Consider the following 18,010-nt stretch of genomic DNA (forward strand, 5'->3'; position numbering starts at 1 on the left):
TATTGAAATGTTTCGATTCAGCAGGTTTAGTCTTGGCATCTTGTAACTCGTCTACGTCAAAATGGAAATGAGGCATCATTGCGAGCATTGCAGCTTTAAATACCCATCACTACCCCAATCTTCTCCCCCCACCCCCCACCCCCACCCCCGAGTTTCACGTGCATTCGCCAAAATCTGACCATTTCACGCCGATTTCCTGCATTAAATTTGTTTTAGGGTGCATTTGGGCATGCTGTCCCATTCCAGGAACATTAACACACATGGTCATTCAGCAACATTGTACAAAAAAACACGATATTTTGTAAAATCTAAACTTTTCTTTTTTCCCCATCACCTTTGCATTTCTTTTTTTCTTCAGGTTTTCTAACTATATTTTTTGTACTGTAACAGAAATGAAAATTGTGATTTAGTCGTAGATTTACGTTTACGTGCAAAACTAGGCTTACGATGTTTTGTGAAATTGGGCCCAGGTTTGGATCCAAGGAAACGAAAATTACATTTCTCCCTAAATACTGTAGGTGCCCTTTTTAAATGTTGTACCCCGTATCTGGAAAAACGCTGCATCTGACCCCGACAGTTCTTCCAAGTTGTGCACTGTTTGACAAATTAAAGGCTGGAGGAGAAGGAAAAGATGTATTATCATATTTCTTTAATGACACCCCAGCACCTTTTTAACTACTGCTCTTTGGTGTGTAACATATGATTTTCTTTTACAACACTTGGTAGGGTTTTAAAAGTTAATTTTTTGTTTAACATAACCACTGGAGCATATTGATTTATTAATCCTCAGCTACTGGAAGTTAGACATTTGATAATTTTGACATATAGTCCTAGAGAAAAAACCCAGCTAAATGTTTCCATTAGTAGCAAGGGATCTGTTATTTGCACCATCCCACAGAGAGGGTAAAACATACCATGATCCTTGATATACTAGTCATGGTGCATTGGCTGGAACAAGAAATAGCCCAATGGGACCACTGACAGGGATCGATCTCCGACTGACCACACATCAGGTGAGTGCTTTACTATTGGGTAAAGAGCAAGAAATGTGCTGCTTCCACACTGAAATCACAGGACTCTTTTATATCCATTTTTCCATTGGCAGGACAGGACAGGACAGTACATACCAATGTGTTTGAGGTATTAGTCATTGGGCAGTGGTGGGGATGGGATCATGGGATCCATGACACAGCAGGTGAATGCTTTACCACCAAGCTTCATCCAGACCCTTTGCGGTAAGGAAATCTGAAGAGAAAACCATCTCCACTTCCGTCAGTTGGGGGAATCAAATTCCTGTGCCTTTTCATCTTGAACACACTGGCCTCAGTGGCCTCGTGGTTAGGCCATCAGTCTAGAGGCTGGTAGGTACTGAATTCGGATGCCAGTCGAGGCATGGGATTTTAATCCAGATACCGACTCCAAACCCTGAGTGAGTGCTCCGCAAGGCTCAATGGGTAGGTGTAAACCACTTGCACTGACCAGTGATCCATAACTGGTTCAACAAAGGCTATGGTTTGTGCTATCCTGCCTGTGGGAAGCACAAATAAAAGATCCCTTGCTGCCTGTCATAAAAGAGTAGCATATGTGGCGACAGCGGGTTTCCTCTAAAAAAACAGCATCAGAATGACCATATGTTTGACGTCCAATAGCAAATGATAAGATAAAAAATCACTGTGCTCTAGTGGCGTCGTTAAATAAAACAAACTCTACTTTTCATCTTGAACAGTGTATTTTGATGTCACGACCTGATAAATAATAATAATTCTTTAAATATAACATAAGTGTATTTCACAATTGTAATACTATTTTATTTACAAATATTGGTTTGTTATAACAATAACATAGTCACAAACTCTGTTTAAACACACACACACATATTAATATACATGTATCTTTCTTGCTATTCTTCAGTATATTATTATTACATAGCTCAATACCGACAAGCAAATAACAAAATTCTGAAGCTAAATATTCTAAATAGTAAACAGGCATTAGAAGTATGGGGCCGTTGGGACAGTGTCTCTCTTCTCCCCTTCCCTTCCCACCAAACTCTGAAGCTGAAAAGGTCAGAATAAGGGTTGCCTTAACCCCCAGTTGAAAGGCAGATTAATAACATACATCGCCACCACAGTTGCTGACTGCTTCTGAAGCCTGTGGTATAGCTTTCTGAATATCAAAACATTCTACATAAATGTAGTAAAACGTTTCACACAGAAAGGTATTCCATGTAGTAAATAAATATGGCATGTTTCGCAGTCCATTGCAGGAGGACAGTCGACAAGTACAAGTGAGCAAGATGTGGGTGGCACATTGTCGGGGGTATCTATCCCACCACACTCATATGCTACCAAACAACAACATTCTTAAAAAGAAGAAGAAAAAAAAGGGTCAAAATTTAACAGTGAAATTTCACCTACCAACTCATTACGGTAAAACACTGAAATAACCTCATTTTCCCATGGCAGAGGTTCATCCTCCTGGATCAACTCTACTTCCCTTATATTCATATACACATACTTCCCTTATATATATATACACATACATACATACATACATACATGCATGCATACATACATGCGTACATGCGTACATACATATATATATATATACATACATATACACATCATTTACTGACAAACCCACCTCCCTCCTTATACTAAAACTGGTCTCCTGAATTTCTCCGACCTAGCACACCATTTTCAAACTAGGTGAACTAGCAGATATTTATACGTTTTTGTAAATATTATTTAAAATACATATATAGATATTATATAGAATTGGCTGGCAAATCCTTGTTTAAATAAAGGATAACATGTTAATGATGTGGATTATTGGATTTATCTTTGAGGTAAGAATTAGAGCTGGGCAGTATTGAAATTTGAGGTTCGGCATTGGTATCGGTATTTTGGGGGTGATTTACCTCGGCATCAGTACGGTACTCGGTATTGACACAATACCAATACTGATACCGGCATCAAGCTGTATTTTCAGTATACTCGGCTTTAAATGCATGCCCGAGTTAAGGCTCACTAGCTAATTTCATTTAAATAAAATAAAATTCCACACACAAGGCTCTCGTCTGATTTATACCAACACATTTTGCATTTGTCAAATATATTGTTAGTGCTTTAATAAATGGCAGGAAACATTTTTCAATACCAAAATTTCAGGATTTTGAAATTTGTTCGGTACGGTAAATTGGTACTGACATGATATTGATACCGAACAGTACACACTGTATACCGCCCAGTTTTAGTAAGAATGAGGAATCCCACATTTGTCATTGATAGATTATTAGCCGATATTCTACATCATTAATCTGTTGTTATTTTTATCCTCCAACCCAAGAGTGGGAAACAACACACCAATGTCAAAATACAAAATGTTCATTTGCATATAAAGATTAATGAAATCAAGTCAAGATGTAACCATCTTGAACAGCAGTTGTTTATGATTCTGAGATGGATAAATCGCAATCTCTAATACAACATAATTTGTAACATAAATATCTTCACAATATGTACTATTAAAAGGTTCTGTATTTGACCAGTGGTGGAGTGAGAAAGGAGCTATGAGTTGACACAGGTATAAAGTTTTCAACTGGTTACACTAAGCCCACAGCTAAAGAGGATGGGAAATGTCAGATGTGTGGCATGAGACGGGCAGCTGGAGACAAGGACTGGGATGTAGAGGTGGACAGTGAAAGAAGTTGAAAGATAGGATGATTGCATTATTGGGAAGAAATGAGATGGAATTCACAGGAGAGAAAGGAAGGTGGCAGTGGGATAAAAAATGTGTTTAATAATAATAAATAAATAAATGCATTAAAAAAGAAGTTTGTAATGGGTAAGGGGTTGGGACTAAATTAAAAGCCTTTACATTCACAATCAGTTAATAAATATTGTGAAATACATGACTTTGGTAGGTAAGGAAGATAGGGTATTAGTAGTTAAGACTGTCAAATAAAGAAGGCAGTGTTTTTATATAAAGATATATTTTAAATATGTATCAATTATGAAGGGAAATCAGGTCATGTCCTCCCAGAAATACATTGAAAAAAAGATAAATTTACTTGAGCAGGGAGGGGTTTTGACCCTCAACCACCTGCCACCCCAACCCCCACCCTCCTGTACACACACCTAATATTAAATGAACAGTTTTATCATTTTAAAACTAGAGAAATGGGTGTCACAGCACACACACCCTTCTACCAAAAAACCCCAAAACCCTCTGGTTTCCCTGCACAGATGGTCTCTTATTACATAATTTATGTACATCACTGCAATGTAGAAACTATTAAAGAAATCCCACAACCTGGTTTAGTTCAAAAGAAAAAAACACACCAAATGAATACTGATATGTCTATATGTATTGACTGAAAAAACAAGCCACACAAAATAATTCATATTAATTAAATAAGTTATATCACAGGCATCAAGGTATATAACTGGACGGTCTAAAAACCAAAGTCCAACAGTATTTCAGTCTAGAAAATATAATTATATATTCCTTAATCACTTGCAGGCTCATACTAAAAACACCTTAAAAGTGGCAATGTCCACCTTTCACAAAGAATACATACATCTGAAACCCTGAAGCGATCACACCACTAAGATCACTTTAAGTGAATGAAGGAATTATGCATTTAAGGTTATCTTAGCAATAAGATCGTTGTGTAACATGGGCCGTAGACCTATAGGATCCAGTGTGAGTGTGAGTGTGTGTGTGCGTGCATGCGTGCGTGCGTGGCAATTGTTAGAGTCAAAATATTGTCTTTTTTTCATCCAACTATATATAAACAAATATGCCACACACACACACACACATACATTTGGGCATGTACCCCAACGCACACACACCCATCACATATCTTTCCTGCAGGCCTGAACATTTGTGTACAGAAGAAAGGAATGTTTGTTTCAATAACACCTCAGCACTTTTTAAATTATATCTGTTTGGGTTTTTTCTTTGACATTAGATCTAGAGAATGAGATAAAGCACTCACTGCGAATACATAGGCTACTCATTATCCCATAGACAGGACAGCACATACCATAGCTTTTGATGTACCAGTTGTAAGGTGCTGGTTAAGACAGGAGTCCACTGAGGGCAATCAATCGTCTGACCCATCACACCTCAGGCAAGTGCTCTACCACTGAGCTACGTCCCACTATGAGAACTTGACCTACATAACCCTCATCGTTCTTTAGGCATATCTTATCACCTGCAACCTCACATAATCACAAAGGACAAAGGACATAAGTTGGCAGCTGCCTAAATGCTGAGTAATGACTTCAGCATTATCACAAGAATTCAACAGAATTAAATGTCTCACCTACCACAAACCTTTTCAGTGCACTGTAATAAACACCCGTAAACTATAAACCAAGTTTCATTGACCTAAGACTTATAGTTTTTGAAAAACTGGTGTAAACATCAAAGTTTTAACATTAAACTTTAATGCAAAATTTTATGCCAATGCCTCTGTCACCGTTAGAAATGTAATATCTGTATCTCACCTTTTTACTTCATAAAGGCAAAACAAAAATAGGCCCTGCAGCCAGGAAAAGGAATTCAGAAAAGAAATCACAAAAACATTCACTCAAAATTTACACAATTTGGAACAAATACAGGATGGGTTGCACCAGCTACAAATCAAGTCCCATTTCATGATCACACTGTCGATTTATCACATTTCATATAAATATATTCTTTCTCGCAGAATGAAAATGACCTCTGAATATATGAGACAGTTCATCCTATAATACAATGTATACAGGCACAAACTAACCCGAGCTCACCCTTAAAGGAACCTTGTGCAAACTGCTCGATTAGTTACTAGCATTTTGCACAAGGTATTGCAGACTTTTAAAGTAAAATCATTGCCAGTGTAAGGCCTCAATAACAGATGGTGCTTTTTCGCACCAGCAGCAACATATATTTTACATGCATCTTCCCACAAGCAGGTCAGTGCCTACCACAACTTTTAATTTATCAGTCATGCTGCATGGGTTAGAATGGGTCAAAACAAAATCAAGCATGAATAAAACAATTAATACAGCTTTTCAAACAAAATCATATTCGAGTACAAAATGGCATAAACAATACACACATTTTAAAATACAGAACAATAATCACTGGACAAATATCTTTATAACATGGTTTTGGAATGAAATCAATCCATATGGTTTGGAATGATAAAAATGTATTTGTAATTATTTGTGTGCACAAACATGCCAACAATAAAAAAAAAATGTAGTCTGTTGTAGGGAAATTAGAAAAAAAATAGTAAAAGATTTTATAAGAAAGAAACAACACATTTCAGGCAAGTTCTGTTTCAAAGAGTTCTTACTTCCCCATTTCAATAAGTATATTTTGTGTCATGACTGTTTTTTTGTGAATATAAATACATATTCATCTAGTTTAATATATTTTTAGAATATAAGATACAATTTTTATAACTTCATTACTAAAAAAGAATGTAAAATAGATTTTAATAACATAAGTTTTATTTCCAACCTTTAAGAATTAAACATTAATTTTTTTTAATAACGTTAACTCAGCATGAGTAAAGATCAACAACTGCCATGACTACCGGTCAAACCAAGTTACACAGTAAATGTCACTGCGGAATCATATTTATATTAGTAGACTCCACCCCATCAATAGACAAATTAATCAGTTGCTCATTTTGTACACACTGAGTAAAACAACTGTATTTAAATAATCCAAAATTCAAATATTACTCACATAAATAATTTTATAAAAATATATTTCAAATTTCTAAAATTGGCTAAAACAGAAACCATTTCCTGTTTTAGACCGGAATAATAAATATATTTAACATAGGTGTCAGAAGTGGGGGGATGAGGGGCACTGCTGAAAGACTAATTAATATATAGTTACCCCTCCCCTCCACCCCAACTGCTGTCATCTTGTTGCATTCCTTGTAATTAAAAATAAATAACTGTAATGTGTAAGAATTGAACCCTCAAACCACTACAGAGCTTCGTTTTTATCAATATTTCCTAACAGCACACACTAACCATACTATTGCAGAATAACCTTGAGCAATGAAATAATCAAAACATTGAGCAAAATATCTTGTTCACTTCTAAAGACATTTAAATAGTTTTCACTCCACCTTTGACAACTTGTAAAAACAGCAGGGTGACAATCATTAACAAGATACTTCCGCATAGTGTAGGTACTAGGTACTACTATTATAATAATGATTGTTAATGATGAGAAAGAAGTAAATATGCAAAACAAATTTTTAATAAGGCCATCTTTAAAAAATATTAGGCCACTAGTATAGCAGAGAGTCAGATGATATTCTCTTTGTTAAATTTGTTTTTGAATTTATAGTATCATTATTAAAAAAAAAACACAAAAAGAAATTACTTTTGAAAAAGGTGAGCTGGTCAAGTTACAGTAAACAGGTAAAGCTTAAAGTAATTCGGGGTTAGTGAAAAAAGAATCAGGATGCAGTAACAGGGTTTTCAACAGCAAGACAAAAAGTTTTTTTGTAAATTGTCAGTTAAAACTTTAATGTACATGTACTTGTTTGGATGTTTCCCTTCCAATAAGGCACAGCCTTGCAGGTTAAATGTTTTGAAGGATGGCCTAAATGAGTGTTCCTAACCCTAATTCCAAGGTACAATGCATTTTGATCTGCTACAAACATTAGGATGACCAAAAACACATTAGATTTATTAAAATTGATTTCTGTAGGCCTAACTTAATATTGCAACATGGTTTCTTTTTTAAAACATGTATGTTCACAGCATCTAAATTTCGCAAACAACTATTGGTGTATTCTATGCATATCTGCAATGAAAATGATGAATGCATATAAATTTTATGTCTTGAGTTTGGGTATGAATAATGCAAAATTTATATTCAGGGAATATTTGGTTTTGAAAATTGATTAGTAGCTACTATTTATTATTTTAAAATTGTGTAGAGATGTCTGAAATGTGCACAGTGAATTGTGGTGCACATACTGACCAAATGGTCATTGACATTTTTGTCTCAGTTTACGGTACTGTAATTAAAAGTTGTAAGTATTACGGCAAAATAACAACTGGAATATATAAAACTAGTTTACTCTTTGTAGGAACTAGGGCCAGTGGCTTTAATCTCCAGTCCTACCTGATGCTTACCTGAAGCAGAGTCTATGTAGGTTCACAGGATTAATAAAAACAAATCTAGCATAATATGACTTATAAAAATGGACGGAATTTTAAAATTGGTCCACATCAGTTTAGAAAAGTAGTCAACAAATTTGCATTTCAAAAATGTTGTGAAACACTGCCTCAAATAACAAAATATTTTAACTCACCATCTCTTTTGTGAACAGTCCAAAATATTTGACTCTCCATCTCTTTTGTGAACAGTCCAAAATATTTTGACTCTCCATCTCTTTTGTGAACAGTCCAAAATATTTTGACTCTCCATCTATTATTTGAAAAGTCCTAGACTAGATCTTGCATTGCATTCACTGAGTTGCATGAACAAAGCCTCAGGTTGTCTGAATCAGACCGAGAATCAGTACCAGTAGAACACGACCCTAATTCACAAGGCTCTCCTAAGATCTCTTAAGCAATATTGCATCGTCCTTTCAAGTCTTTTTCCACTGCACTGCAAGATCGCAAAATTGTGCGACTTTAGTGATTTAGGCCCCAGGACCATATTGGCAGGACCAGCCACAGATAAAAACTAATTTCTCATTTAATATATTGTACAAACATAAAAATATTTCACATTTTTCTCCTTGGAGTTATCTTGTTCATATATTACCACACAATTACTTCACTAAGAATGCAAGTAATTCTGTTTTCAATATCTAATGTCATGTATACCTGCACACAACTGTAAATGCATAGCTGCATATTGACATACAAACATAGAATAACATCTGTCATTTCTGAACCTGTCAAATATAATATAAACTATAGGATGTTCCATTCATATCAATAGTTCTTAAAATAATTTGTCTATTCTTGTTACCCATCAACATAATGTATAAATTTATCCATTCTTCGTTACTCTTTAAATGGAACATCCAATAGTTTCAAAATAAAAAGATACAAATTTCATAACAATGTAGTTTTGCACCTGTTGCCATTAAAAACTGGCTAAAGACTACTGCTTCCATATTGTTTTATACTCTAATATTTTGTAATTCAGTCTCTGGACAAACCAATATAAATTTAATATACTTTTGTCACTTGGAGCATTAGACAAAAGTACTGTAGAAAATATTTTTGGTAAAAATAAATTCTGACATACAGCAGAAGAGAAAATAAATTAATACCAATAAAAAAAAATTGTAACAAGAAAATGTCTAATGTATTAATTATTTTTAACTCTTTTTTGAGATCTCGACTTGTTCCTCTAGAAATAGCAGTTGATCGATAGGAAAACAGTCAGATGGATTTTTGACAAACTTCCGCAGCCCATCCATAATTTCCTTTTCATTGCAGCCATCTTTGTCTTTTCCATATCGTGCATTCTTGAGGTATTCATACGCCTTTTCAAACACTGGAACCGTCAGCATTTTCTCACATTCACTGATGTCAGTTAAGGACTATGAACAATAACACAGGTAATGGAAAGAAAATAGTGTATCATAAATATACACAATCAGTCTATCATGATTGGCTTTTACAATATTAAAGTCACTGAACCTAGTTTCCAAGGTATGTCCCTTTTCTGTTTTGCATTAAACAAATCTACAAAGATGAGCACAGTGGCTTTGTCAAAAGTGAAAAGTTTAAGGACAAATGTTTAATTTTGTAAATGTGTTATTATATAATTTTCTCAAAAGGATACGCTCGAAGCTTTTTTATTTTCACATCTCGTGCTACAGAACCAAAGGCACCGGATATTGTGTCATCTGCTAATGTTACGGTTCCTGCTGAAATAAGAAAGGCAATCTAGTAACAGTTTATGCTTAACACTTTCATGTAAAAACATATCCGTGAAGTGTTTTCTATAACTTTCTTACAGTTGTATTATCATTTTAATATTTCAAGGTTCTAATAAACAAAACTGATTTTTGCATTGAAAATGTTGAAGCTTGGACCTTCAATTAAATAAAACTTTACACCAACAGTACGATCAAATCGACTACTTTACACCAACAGTGCGATCAAATCGACTACTTTACACCAACAGTACGATCAAATCGACTACTTTACTAGTAATAATAATACATTTTATCCTGCAACCACCGTTTCTATTGACAGAATATGATGATGGATAAAGCAAAGTCATATCCTGCTACTAGCAGGATATAACTTTTGACGTCACTCATGTGACATGATACACACAGCCTATTACCTCTAGATCATCATACAATGTGGCTGAAATAATAGAAATAATAGCTTTTCCCCTTAATTTTTATGGTCTGCAGGATAAAGATAATAACTAGTTACTGATGTCAGATATCCACTTTATCCTGTTCAGGCCGAATGAGAAATTCCACTCTGCTTCCCATTCTTACCTTCACAGGATAAAGTAGATATCCGACGTCATTAACTAGTTATTCTCTATTTAAATTGATCTGTCCATGGAGTGGCATAATATACCGATGGAAAGAATTATGGTTACAAATGACATTTTAAATCAAATTTAATTGACTACTAACAGTGATGTCTGTCTGTTTAAAATACAAAGATGTAAGGTGGCATTGAATGTTACTAACAGAGTTAGTTTCCTGACACTATGGTTGAAATCAATATTTGATGTTACTAATATGGTAACAGAGTTAGTTACCCGACACTATGGATGAGAGGTTTGGTTGAAATCTATATTTGATGTTACTAATATGGTAACAGAGTTAGTTTCCTGACACTATAGATGAGGGGTTTGGTTGAAATCAATATTTGATGTTACTAATATGGTAACAGAGTTAATTACCTGACACTATGGATGAGGGGTTTGGTTGAAATCAATATTTGATGTTACTATTATGGTAACAGAGTTAGTTTCCTGATACTATGGATGAGGGGTTTGGTTAAAATCAATATTTGATGTTACTAGGTAACAGAGTTAGTTACCTGACACTATGGATGAGGGGTTTGGTTGAAATCAATATTTGATGTTACTAGGTAACAGAGTTAGTTTCCTGACACTATGGTTGAAATCAATATTTGATGTTACTAATATGGTAACAGAGTTAGTTTCCTGATACTAAGGATTAGGGTTTTGGTTGAAATCAATATTTGCTTTTACTAGGTAACAGAGTTAGTTTCCTGACACTATGGATGAGGGGTTTGGTTGAAATCAATATTTGATGTTACTAATATGGTAACAGAGTTAGTTTCCTGACACTATGGAAGAGGGGTTTGGTTGAAATCAATATTTGATGTTACTATTATGGTAATAGAGTTAGTTTCCTGACACTATGGATGAAGGGTTTGGTTGAAATCAATATTTGATGTTACTATTATGGTAACAGTTTGTTTCCTGACACTATGGATGAGGGGTTTGGTTGAAATCAATATTTGATGTTACTAATATGGTAAAAGAGTTAGTTTCCTAATACTATGGATATGAGGGATTTGGTTGAAATCAATATTTGATGTTACTAGGTAACTGAGTTAGTTTCCTGACACTATGGATGAGGGGTTTGGTTGAAATCAATATTTGATGTTACTAATATGGTAACAGAGTTAGTTTCCTGATACTATGGATGAGGGATTTGGTTGAAATCAATATTTGATGTTACTAGGTAACCGAGTTAGTTTCCTCACACTATGGATGAGGGGTTTGGTTGAAATCAATATTTGATGTTCCTAGGTAACAGAGTTAGTTTCCTGACACTATGGATGAGGGGTTTGGTTGAAATCAATATTTAATGTCACTACTTATGTGTTCCATTATTCTTTTTTCCATCAGAATACATGTAGGAGTTCAAATGACATTCAATTGATGTTATTACGTAATGTCAAAATGCTATCATGACTAAAATGTTTTTAACTTTGTAGGTCTACTCAAAACACAAACACTTTCTCAACTACCCACAATTTTTAAATTTAATCTTATAAGATGGGTGGGATTTGGGTAACAGCCATTGTTTGGGGGTTTTCCATTATATATATTTTTTAATTTTTAACAGTGGTTATTTAACAACCCTTTCAATCCAGTGATCCCAGACAATCACAACACAATTAATACTGTAATACAGTGAGAAATATATGGGCTGCTGTATTAAGCATGAAGCTAAGATATGCCTTCATAATATTTTATTATACATTAGCTGGCTAGGATGATGTTTCCACTAATAACGTCTTTTACTTTACAGATATTCTGCTTCCTGGTCAACTTTTGTTATATGTAACTGATACGATATGAGCGAATGGATTAACAAATTACTGCTTTTATTTGCTTTATAATGGTCACCTCCGTCACTTTTGTTATATGTAACTGATACGATATGAGAGAACAGATTAACAAATTATTACCTTTGTTTGCTTTATAATAGTCACCTCCGTCACTTTTGTTATATGTAACTGATATGATATGAGAGAACAGATTAACAAATTATTACCTTTGTTTGCTTTATAATAGTCACCTCCGTCACTTTTGTTATATGTAACTGATATGATATGAGAGAACAGATTAACAAATTATTACCTTTGTTTGCTTTATAATAGTCACCTCCGTCACTTTTGTTATCTGTAACTGATGTGATATGAGAGAACAGATTAACAAATTACTGTCTTTGTTTGCTTTATAATGGTCTCCTCCATCACTTTTGTTATATGTAACTGATACGATATGAGAGAACAGATCAACAAATTACTGTCTTTGTTTTCTTTATAATGGTCACCTCCATCACTTTTGTTATATGTAACTGATATGATATGAGAGAACAGATTAACAAATTACTGTCTTTGTTTTCTTTATAATGGTCACCCCCATCACTTTTGTTATATGTAACTAATACGATATGAGTGAACAAATTAACAAATCACTGTCTCTGTTTGCTATATAATGGTCACCTCCATCACTTTTGTCCAAGGCTCCCTGCAAACACTTGATAAAATCCTCTTCGTCGTCCCCAGCGACAAGTGTTCCCTCATCGCTGTTTACCACATCATCATCGCCATCATCATCACCACTCCCCTCATCATCAGGGTCAAATTCAAACTGTGAGTAGTAGGTTTCAGCAAGCTCAGGTTGATCAGGTATACCTAAAAGTTTCAGAAGACAGCAGTTTGCTAACAGTAACTTTAATCGACTCAAATAATTTCAGATGAAGGTGGGTGGGAGTGGATTGCTGTTATTGCTCCAAATTGTGCTTCACTTTGGGGTTGTTCATTAACACGTTTCAGTAAGCCCTCCCGTCTCATAAAAGCATTACATCAAAAATGTTGATTTTGTAGGGAATATTTTCAGAATTTTTTTTTTTTTTTTTTTTTTCTTTTTAAAAAACTACACTCCCAACCTTCTAGTGTATGGTTTGTATGCCTGTGAATTTGTTTATAATTGTAAACAGCCTATAAAAACTTTTAGTTCATCATTATCAAACTTTCATTTTGAAGGAGCATGAGCGTGATTGTGCCTCTGCCATCCTTAAATTCAATCCAAGGGATGCAAAATATCCAAATAACAAACCACACTTTCACTCAGACTTGCATTATTTTGAGAAGTGCAGTTTTTCACACTCTTGGTTTTCCAAAAAAAAAAGTGTACATTATTTATATCTATGCATCCACAACTCATTATTCAAAGTTATCTCCACTGAGCTAAGATTACTGCTGTGAACAGGTTCTACCTACCATCTTTAAAGTCTAAAGATGAGTTCCTGGGATCGTATACCATTGTGTCTTTCATTGGAGTTATGGGCCGGTCCACGGGGTCAAGGAGTTTGCTGTAAGGACTGAGCGTAGAGGAGGTGAGGGTCGACCGGTCGATCACTGTGTTAAACTCAATGTCTTCATCATCATCGTAATCACTAGAATCCTGTCCAGCTGAAACCAGAATAATATAATCATTACATGGGTCCAGTAAAGCATTTGATGATGTCTTCATCATCATCGTAATCACTAGAATCTTGTCCATCTGAAACCAAAATACATGTGTCCAGTAAAGCATCTGATGATGTCTTCATCATCATCGTAATCACTAGAATCTTGTCCATCTGAAACCAAAATAATATTTATAATTGTTACATGTGTCCAGTAAAGTATTTTATGATGTCTTCATCATCATCGTAATCACTAGAATCTTGTCCATCTAAAACCAAAATAATTTAATCGTTACATGTGTCCAGTAAAGCATTTTTATGATGTCTTCATAATTACTACCATTTTGTTCAGCTGAAACCAGAACAAAATCTTTCAGGTGTTCATTAAAAGAAATTTCCCCTGCGCGTGCTGTAACCTCACCGTGATGCAGGGGTGTAACATTCTCTTTGAGAATGGCCAATACAGCACAAATTGAAATTTTGAGTAAAAGTCAGTATCTATCCGTGATATTTGTATTTTTGCACAGTTCTTTACACTGTTTTTATTTAAATCTTGAATTTTTATATTGATGTTGATCATCACTTTATTTGTTTGCATTACCATGGTTTGACACCCAATAGCTATTGTATTTTTCGTGCTGGGGTGTCGTTAAACATTCATTCATTAATAAAAGAAAATTTTTATACATCATCATCAGGATCACTACAATCTTGTCCAGCTGAAACCAGAATAATATAATATTGTCAAGTTCAAACCAGAAAACTATAATCTTTACAAGTGTCAATTAAAGCATTTTATGTCTTCTTCATCATCCAAATCATTGGAATTTTGTCCAAATGAAACCAGCATAATTTAATCTTTACAGATGTCAATTAATGAATTTTTATGTCTTCATCATTAGCGTAATCACTAGTCTCTTGTCCAGCTGAAATTAAAATAATATAACACTGTAAGAAAATCCTAAAATGGGAAAAATCGAAACATAAATCACTTTCTTTACAATTTTCTCCCTGTTTCAGTGACATCCTGATGAAGGCAGTGGGATGCAGGCCTTTCCCCAGGATTTTTTTAAGGCGCTTACATATTTAGCATCATTATAACACAAAAATCAAGCCAAAAGAAGTGGGGTAGTGGGTTGAAAACAGTTAAGTGTTTGTCTTCAATCCATCAAATCATGTTGGTTGTTTGTTTTTTTGTGGGGGTTTTTTTTTTTTTGGGGGGGGGGGGGTGTGTTAAAACTTGTTTTAAAATAACCCATCAATTTCCCCACCCCCAACAATTTCATAATTTGTGCCATGTTGTTGCTGTTGATTTCAGAGTCGTGTTAAATGCTTGTTGTGATTTCTGCTTGTAAAATACCTAAGCTAATGATGCTGACTTCACAGTATATTCATTTATAAAAAAACAAAAAAAATAAAAAAATAAAAACGTTAATAAAATCAAATCCAGCTAACTTATTAAATGTCACATCACAGTTTTACAAATATATATCTAGCATTATCTAACAAATATGATTATTGTAAACTAATTCAGTGTACGTGTAACTGCAATTTGTATAAATACTGCATGTTCATTTTCCGCGATCGCGATCTGCATGCGTGCTCACGACCATAGGTACAAAATTAACAAAGACAAAGGAAATAACCAAAACTGCAGTTAGGTATTCATTGATGCAAACAACTATTGCTTTTCTACAAATTTACATCAAGATTTACTTCTGTGTAATTGTATTGTTTAATGTCCGCAACGATGTCTCTTGACACGTGGGTGTCATCTGACTCTGAAGTGTGACGTATATTACGCCGAGAGCTTTCCTCAGTTCAGCCAACAAACGTTCTTCCTAACGTTTGCGAACTATTTGATTGGTGTCCATTTGGTTTAACGTGAAGCGCACAAACCAGTGTAGCGAACGTTTTGTTTTCTTTCGGTCTGGCTGAACTCAGCCCTTGGGATAGCCGACATGTCTTTCGGCCCTGAACTGGCATGCGTATTCAAACTGACATGCATTGTCGGTTTGTTTTCATTACTTTGGTTCAAAGACTTTACAAAATTAAAATAGCAAGTTACATATCTTCCAGACATTGAATTACCATCACATTGCTGTCATACATGTCGAATGCACGCCATTAAAATTAATAACCGTGATTATTAAAATTAGCAAACATCATAAGGCATACACTGTATTCTGGATAACACCATTTCTTGTTACCAGTCGCGAGATCGCTATTATGCTAATTGAATATTTGGTATTATTATGTTTGAGGTGTCGAATAGATTATGTAACTGTTTATTCACATCAGAAAATGGCTTAGCCAAAATTTTAGCCACTTGCAAATTTTATTAGCCATTTTTTGGTAAAAATAATTTTTAATTAGCCGATGGCTAAATTGGTTACTGACAGTGCGAGTCCTGGATGTTTTCAGTATGTTTTGGGAAGGGGGTGTTAGGATAGAAATTACTGATTGCCAACTTAACTGTACTATTAAAAAGTGCTTCACCTATTGTTTATTGAATTAAATAGTACAGTTGATTCTGTCAATGGGCATCTTCTTTGATCGGCCTTGAAGCTTGATTGCTCGGCACAGGAATCCCGTTTCGCATAAACGCCTTCCTAACAGATTAGCAGTCCCAGTAGATTACTAAACACCAATTGTGAGCAGATGACTGGTCAATTGTTAGGTATTTAGGACGTGTTTTACCTGACATAGTAATTAGGTGTTCTTGGTATACTGGTACACAAGTTGTTTGCAAGAGGTAGTCGACTGCCACGCTCGTACTTGTGATAATTGTTTTTCTAAAGTACTTCAAACCAAGGCGTAGCGGCAATTGATTTAAGGCGCTTCCACGCCGTCAAAACGCTTACTTTACGGACCAAGGCGTGTCGGGCCTCTACGCCTAATGGCCCTGGGAAAACCCCTGGGATGTCGTCAAAGTGTAAGGAGAAAATTGTAACGAAAGTGATTTATGTTTAAAATACATGTCAGTCTAATGTTGTTTTGTTCTTAATGTACAAATGTTGATTAAAACACTTTTATGGCGTCTTCATCACCAAAATCACTAGAATGTTATCCAGCTAAAATCAGTACAAATCTACATTACATTTAGATTGTAGTTTTCTGTATAGCAGCATAAACACCCCTTGAATAAAAACATGCACACACACAAACACACACACACACACACACACACACACACACACACATACGGTACATGGTATAAAACACACCTACCTGCCAGGACTTTTGCTTTATATGGGTCAATGTGATCTCTTCTCCCGTTTAACTTCTGTGGCTTGATTGTCAGTGCTTCCCTTACACGTTCTCCCTCTCCCTTGCCAAATGCCCAGATTGGGACCTGATTAGATAAACATTTATTTACATCCAGGGTTCATTACTTAATACTTTAAGGTATCAAACAACATTATTTTTAATAAAAATGCTTCTTATAACAGTTTAAAAAAAAAATGCTAAAACTTAAAATTTGTCAAATTAGTCTCTGAGGGCATATGCATCACATTTAAGCAATTGGAGGGGCCAGGTGTGATCATTTGCCTTTCAACTTAGAAGATGGGTGGTGGCAAATAATGATACATAATTGTCAGTGTCTGAGGAGGGCAATGCATTCAATACTAGTTATCAGGGCTTCTAGGATTTTTCTTAAAATCCATTAGCTATAGGATAAGTGATTTTTAACATTTACTAGCCACGACTATAAATTAACCTGAAGAAAAGTTGGAGTGTTTTCTCTTTTAGATACATCACCTGTCCTCATAACTAGTGCATATTCCCTACAGTTAGTAGACTGGTCCAAACATCCCAACAGCCAATGGGATAGCCTAAATTCTTCTACTGTGTACCCCTTCCTGTTCTGGTCACATGACTGTAACTTCTTTCTTTTCGCATGGAGAACTAGAAGCGGGGAGGTCGGGTGGGAATCATCCCATGAGGACAGGTGATGTATCTATAAAAAAGAAAACACTCCAAGTTTTCTCCATTTCTTTTCAACATCACCTGTCCTCATAACTAGTG

At 35.0% G+C, this 18,010-nt stretch overlaps 1 protein-coding gene across 1 annotated transcript in view; it reads right to left on the bottom strand.

Annotated features, from left to right (window-relative positions):
- Positions 1-1,786: 1,786 nt before the first annotated feature.
- The window catches only part of LOC121388429 (serine/threonine-protein kinase Nek11-like), a 42,135-nt gene continuing 25,911 nt past the window's right edge, over positions 1,787-18,010 (bottom strand). Inside the window, exons 10-14 of the mRNA XM_041519744.1 lie at positions 17,213-17,336; positions 13,794-13,985; positions 13,014-13,205; positions 9,838-9,922; positions 1,787-9,575 (exon numbers count right to left, since the gene is read on the bottom strand). Of these exons, the coding sequence (XP_041375678.1) occupies positions 9,368-9,575; positions 9,838-9,922; positions 13,014-13,205; positions 13,794-13,985; positions 17,213-17,336 (801 nt within the window). The 3' untranslated portion in view covers positions 1,787-9,367. The remainder of the gene's footprint in view (positions 9,576-9,837; positions 9,923-13,013; positions 13,206-13,793; positions 13,986-17,212; positions 17,337-18,010) is intronic.

The sequence above is a fragment of the Gigantopelta aegis genome, chromosome 14, assembly GCF_016097555.1.
Source record: "Gigantopelta aegis isolate Gae_Host chromosome 14, Gae_host_genome, whole genome shotgun sequence".
In the NCBI taxonomy this organism is placed as follows: Eukaryota; Metazoa; Mollusca; class Gastropoda; order Neomphalida; family Peltospiridae; genus Gigantopelta; species Gigantopelta aegis.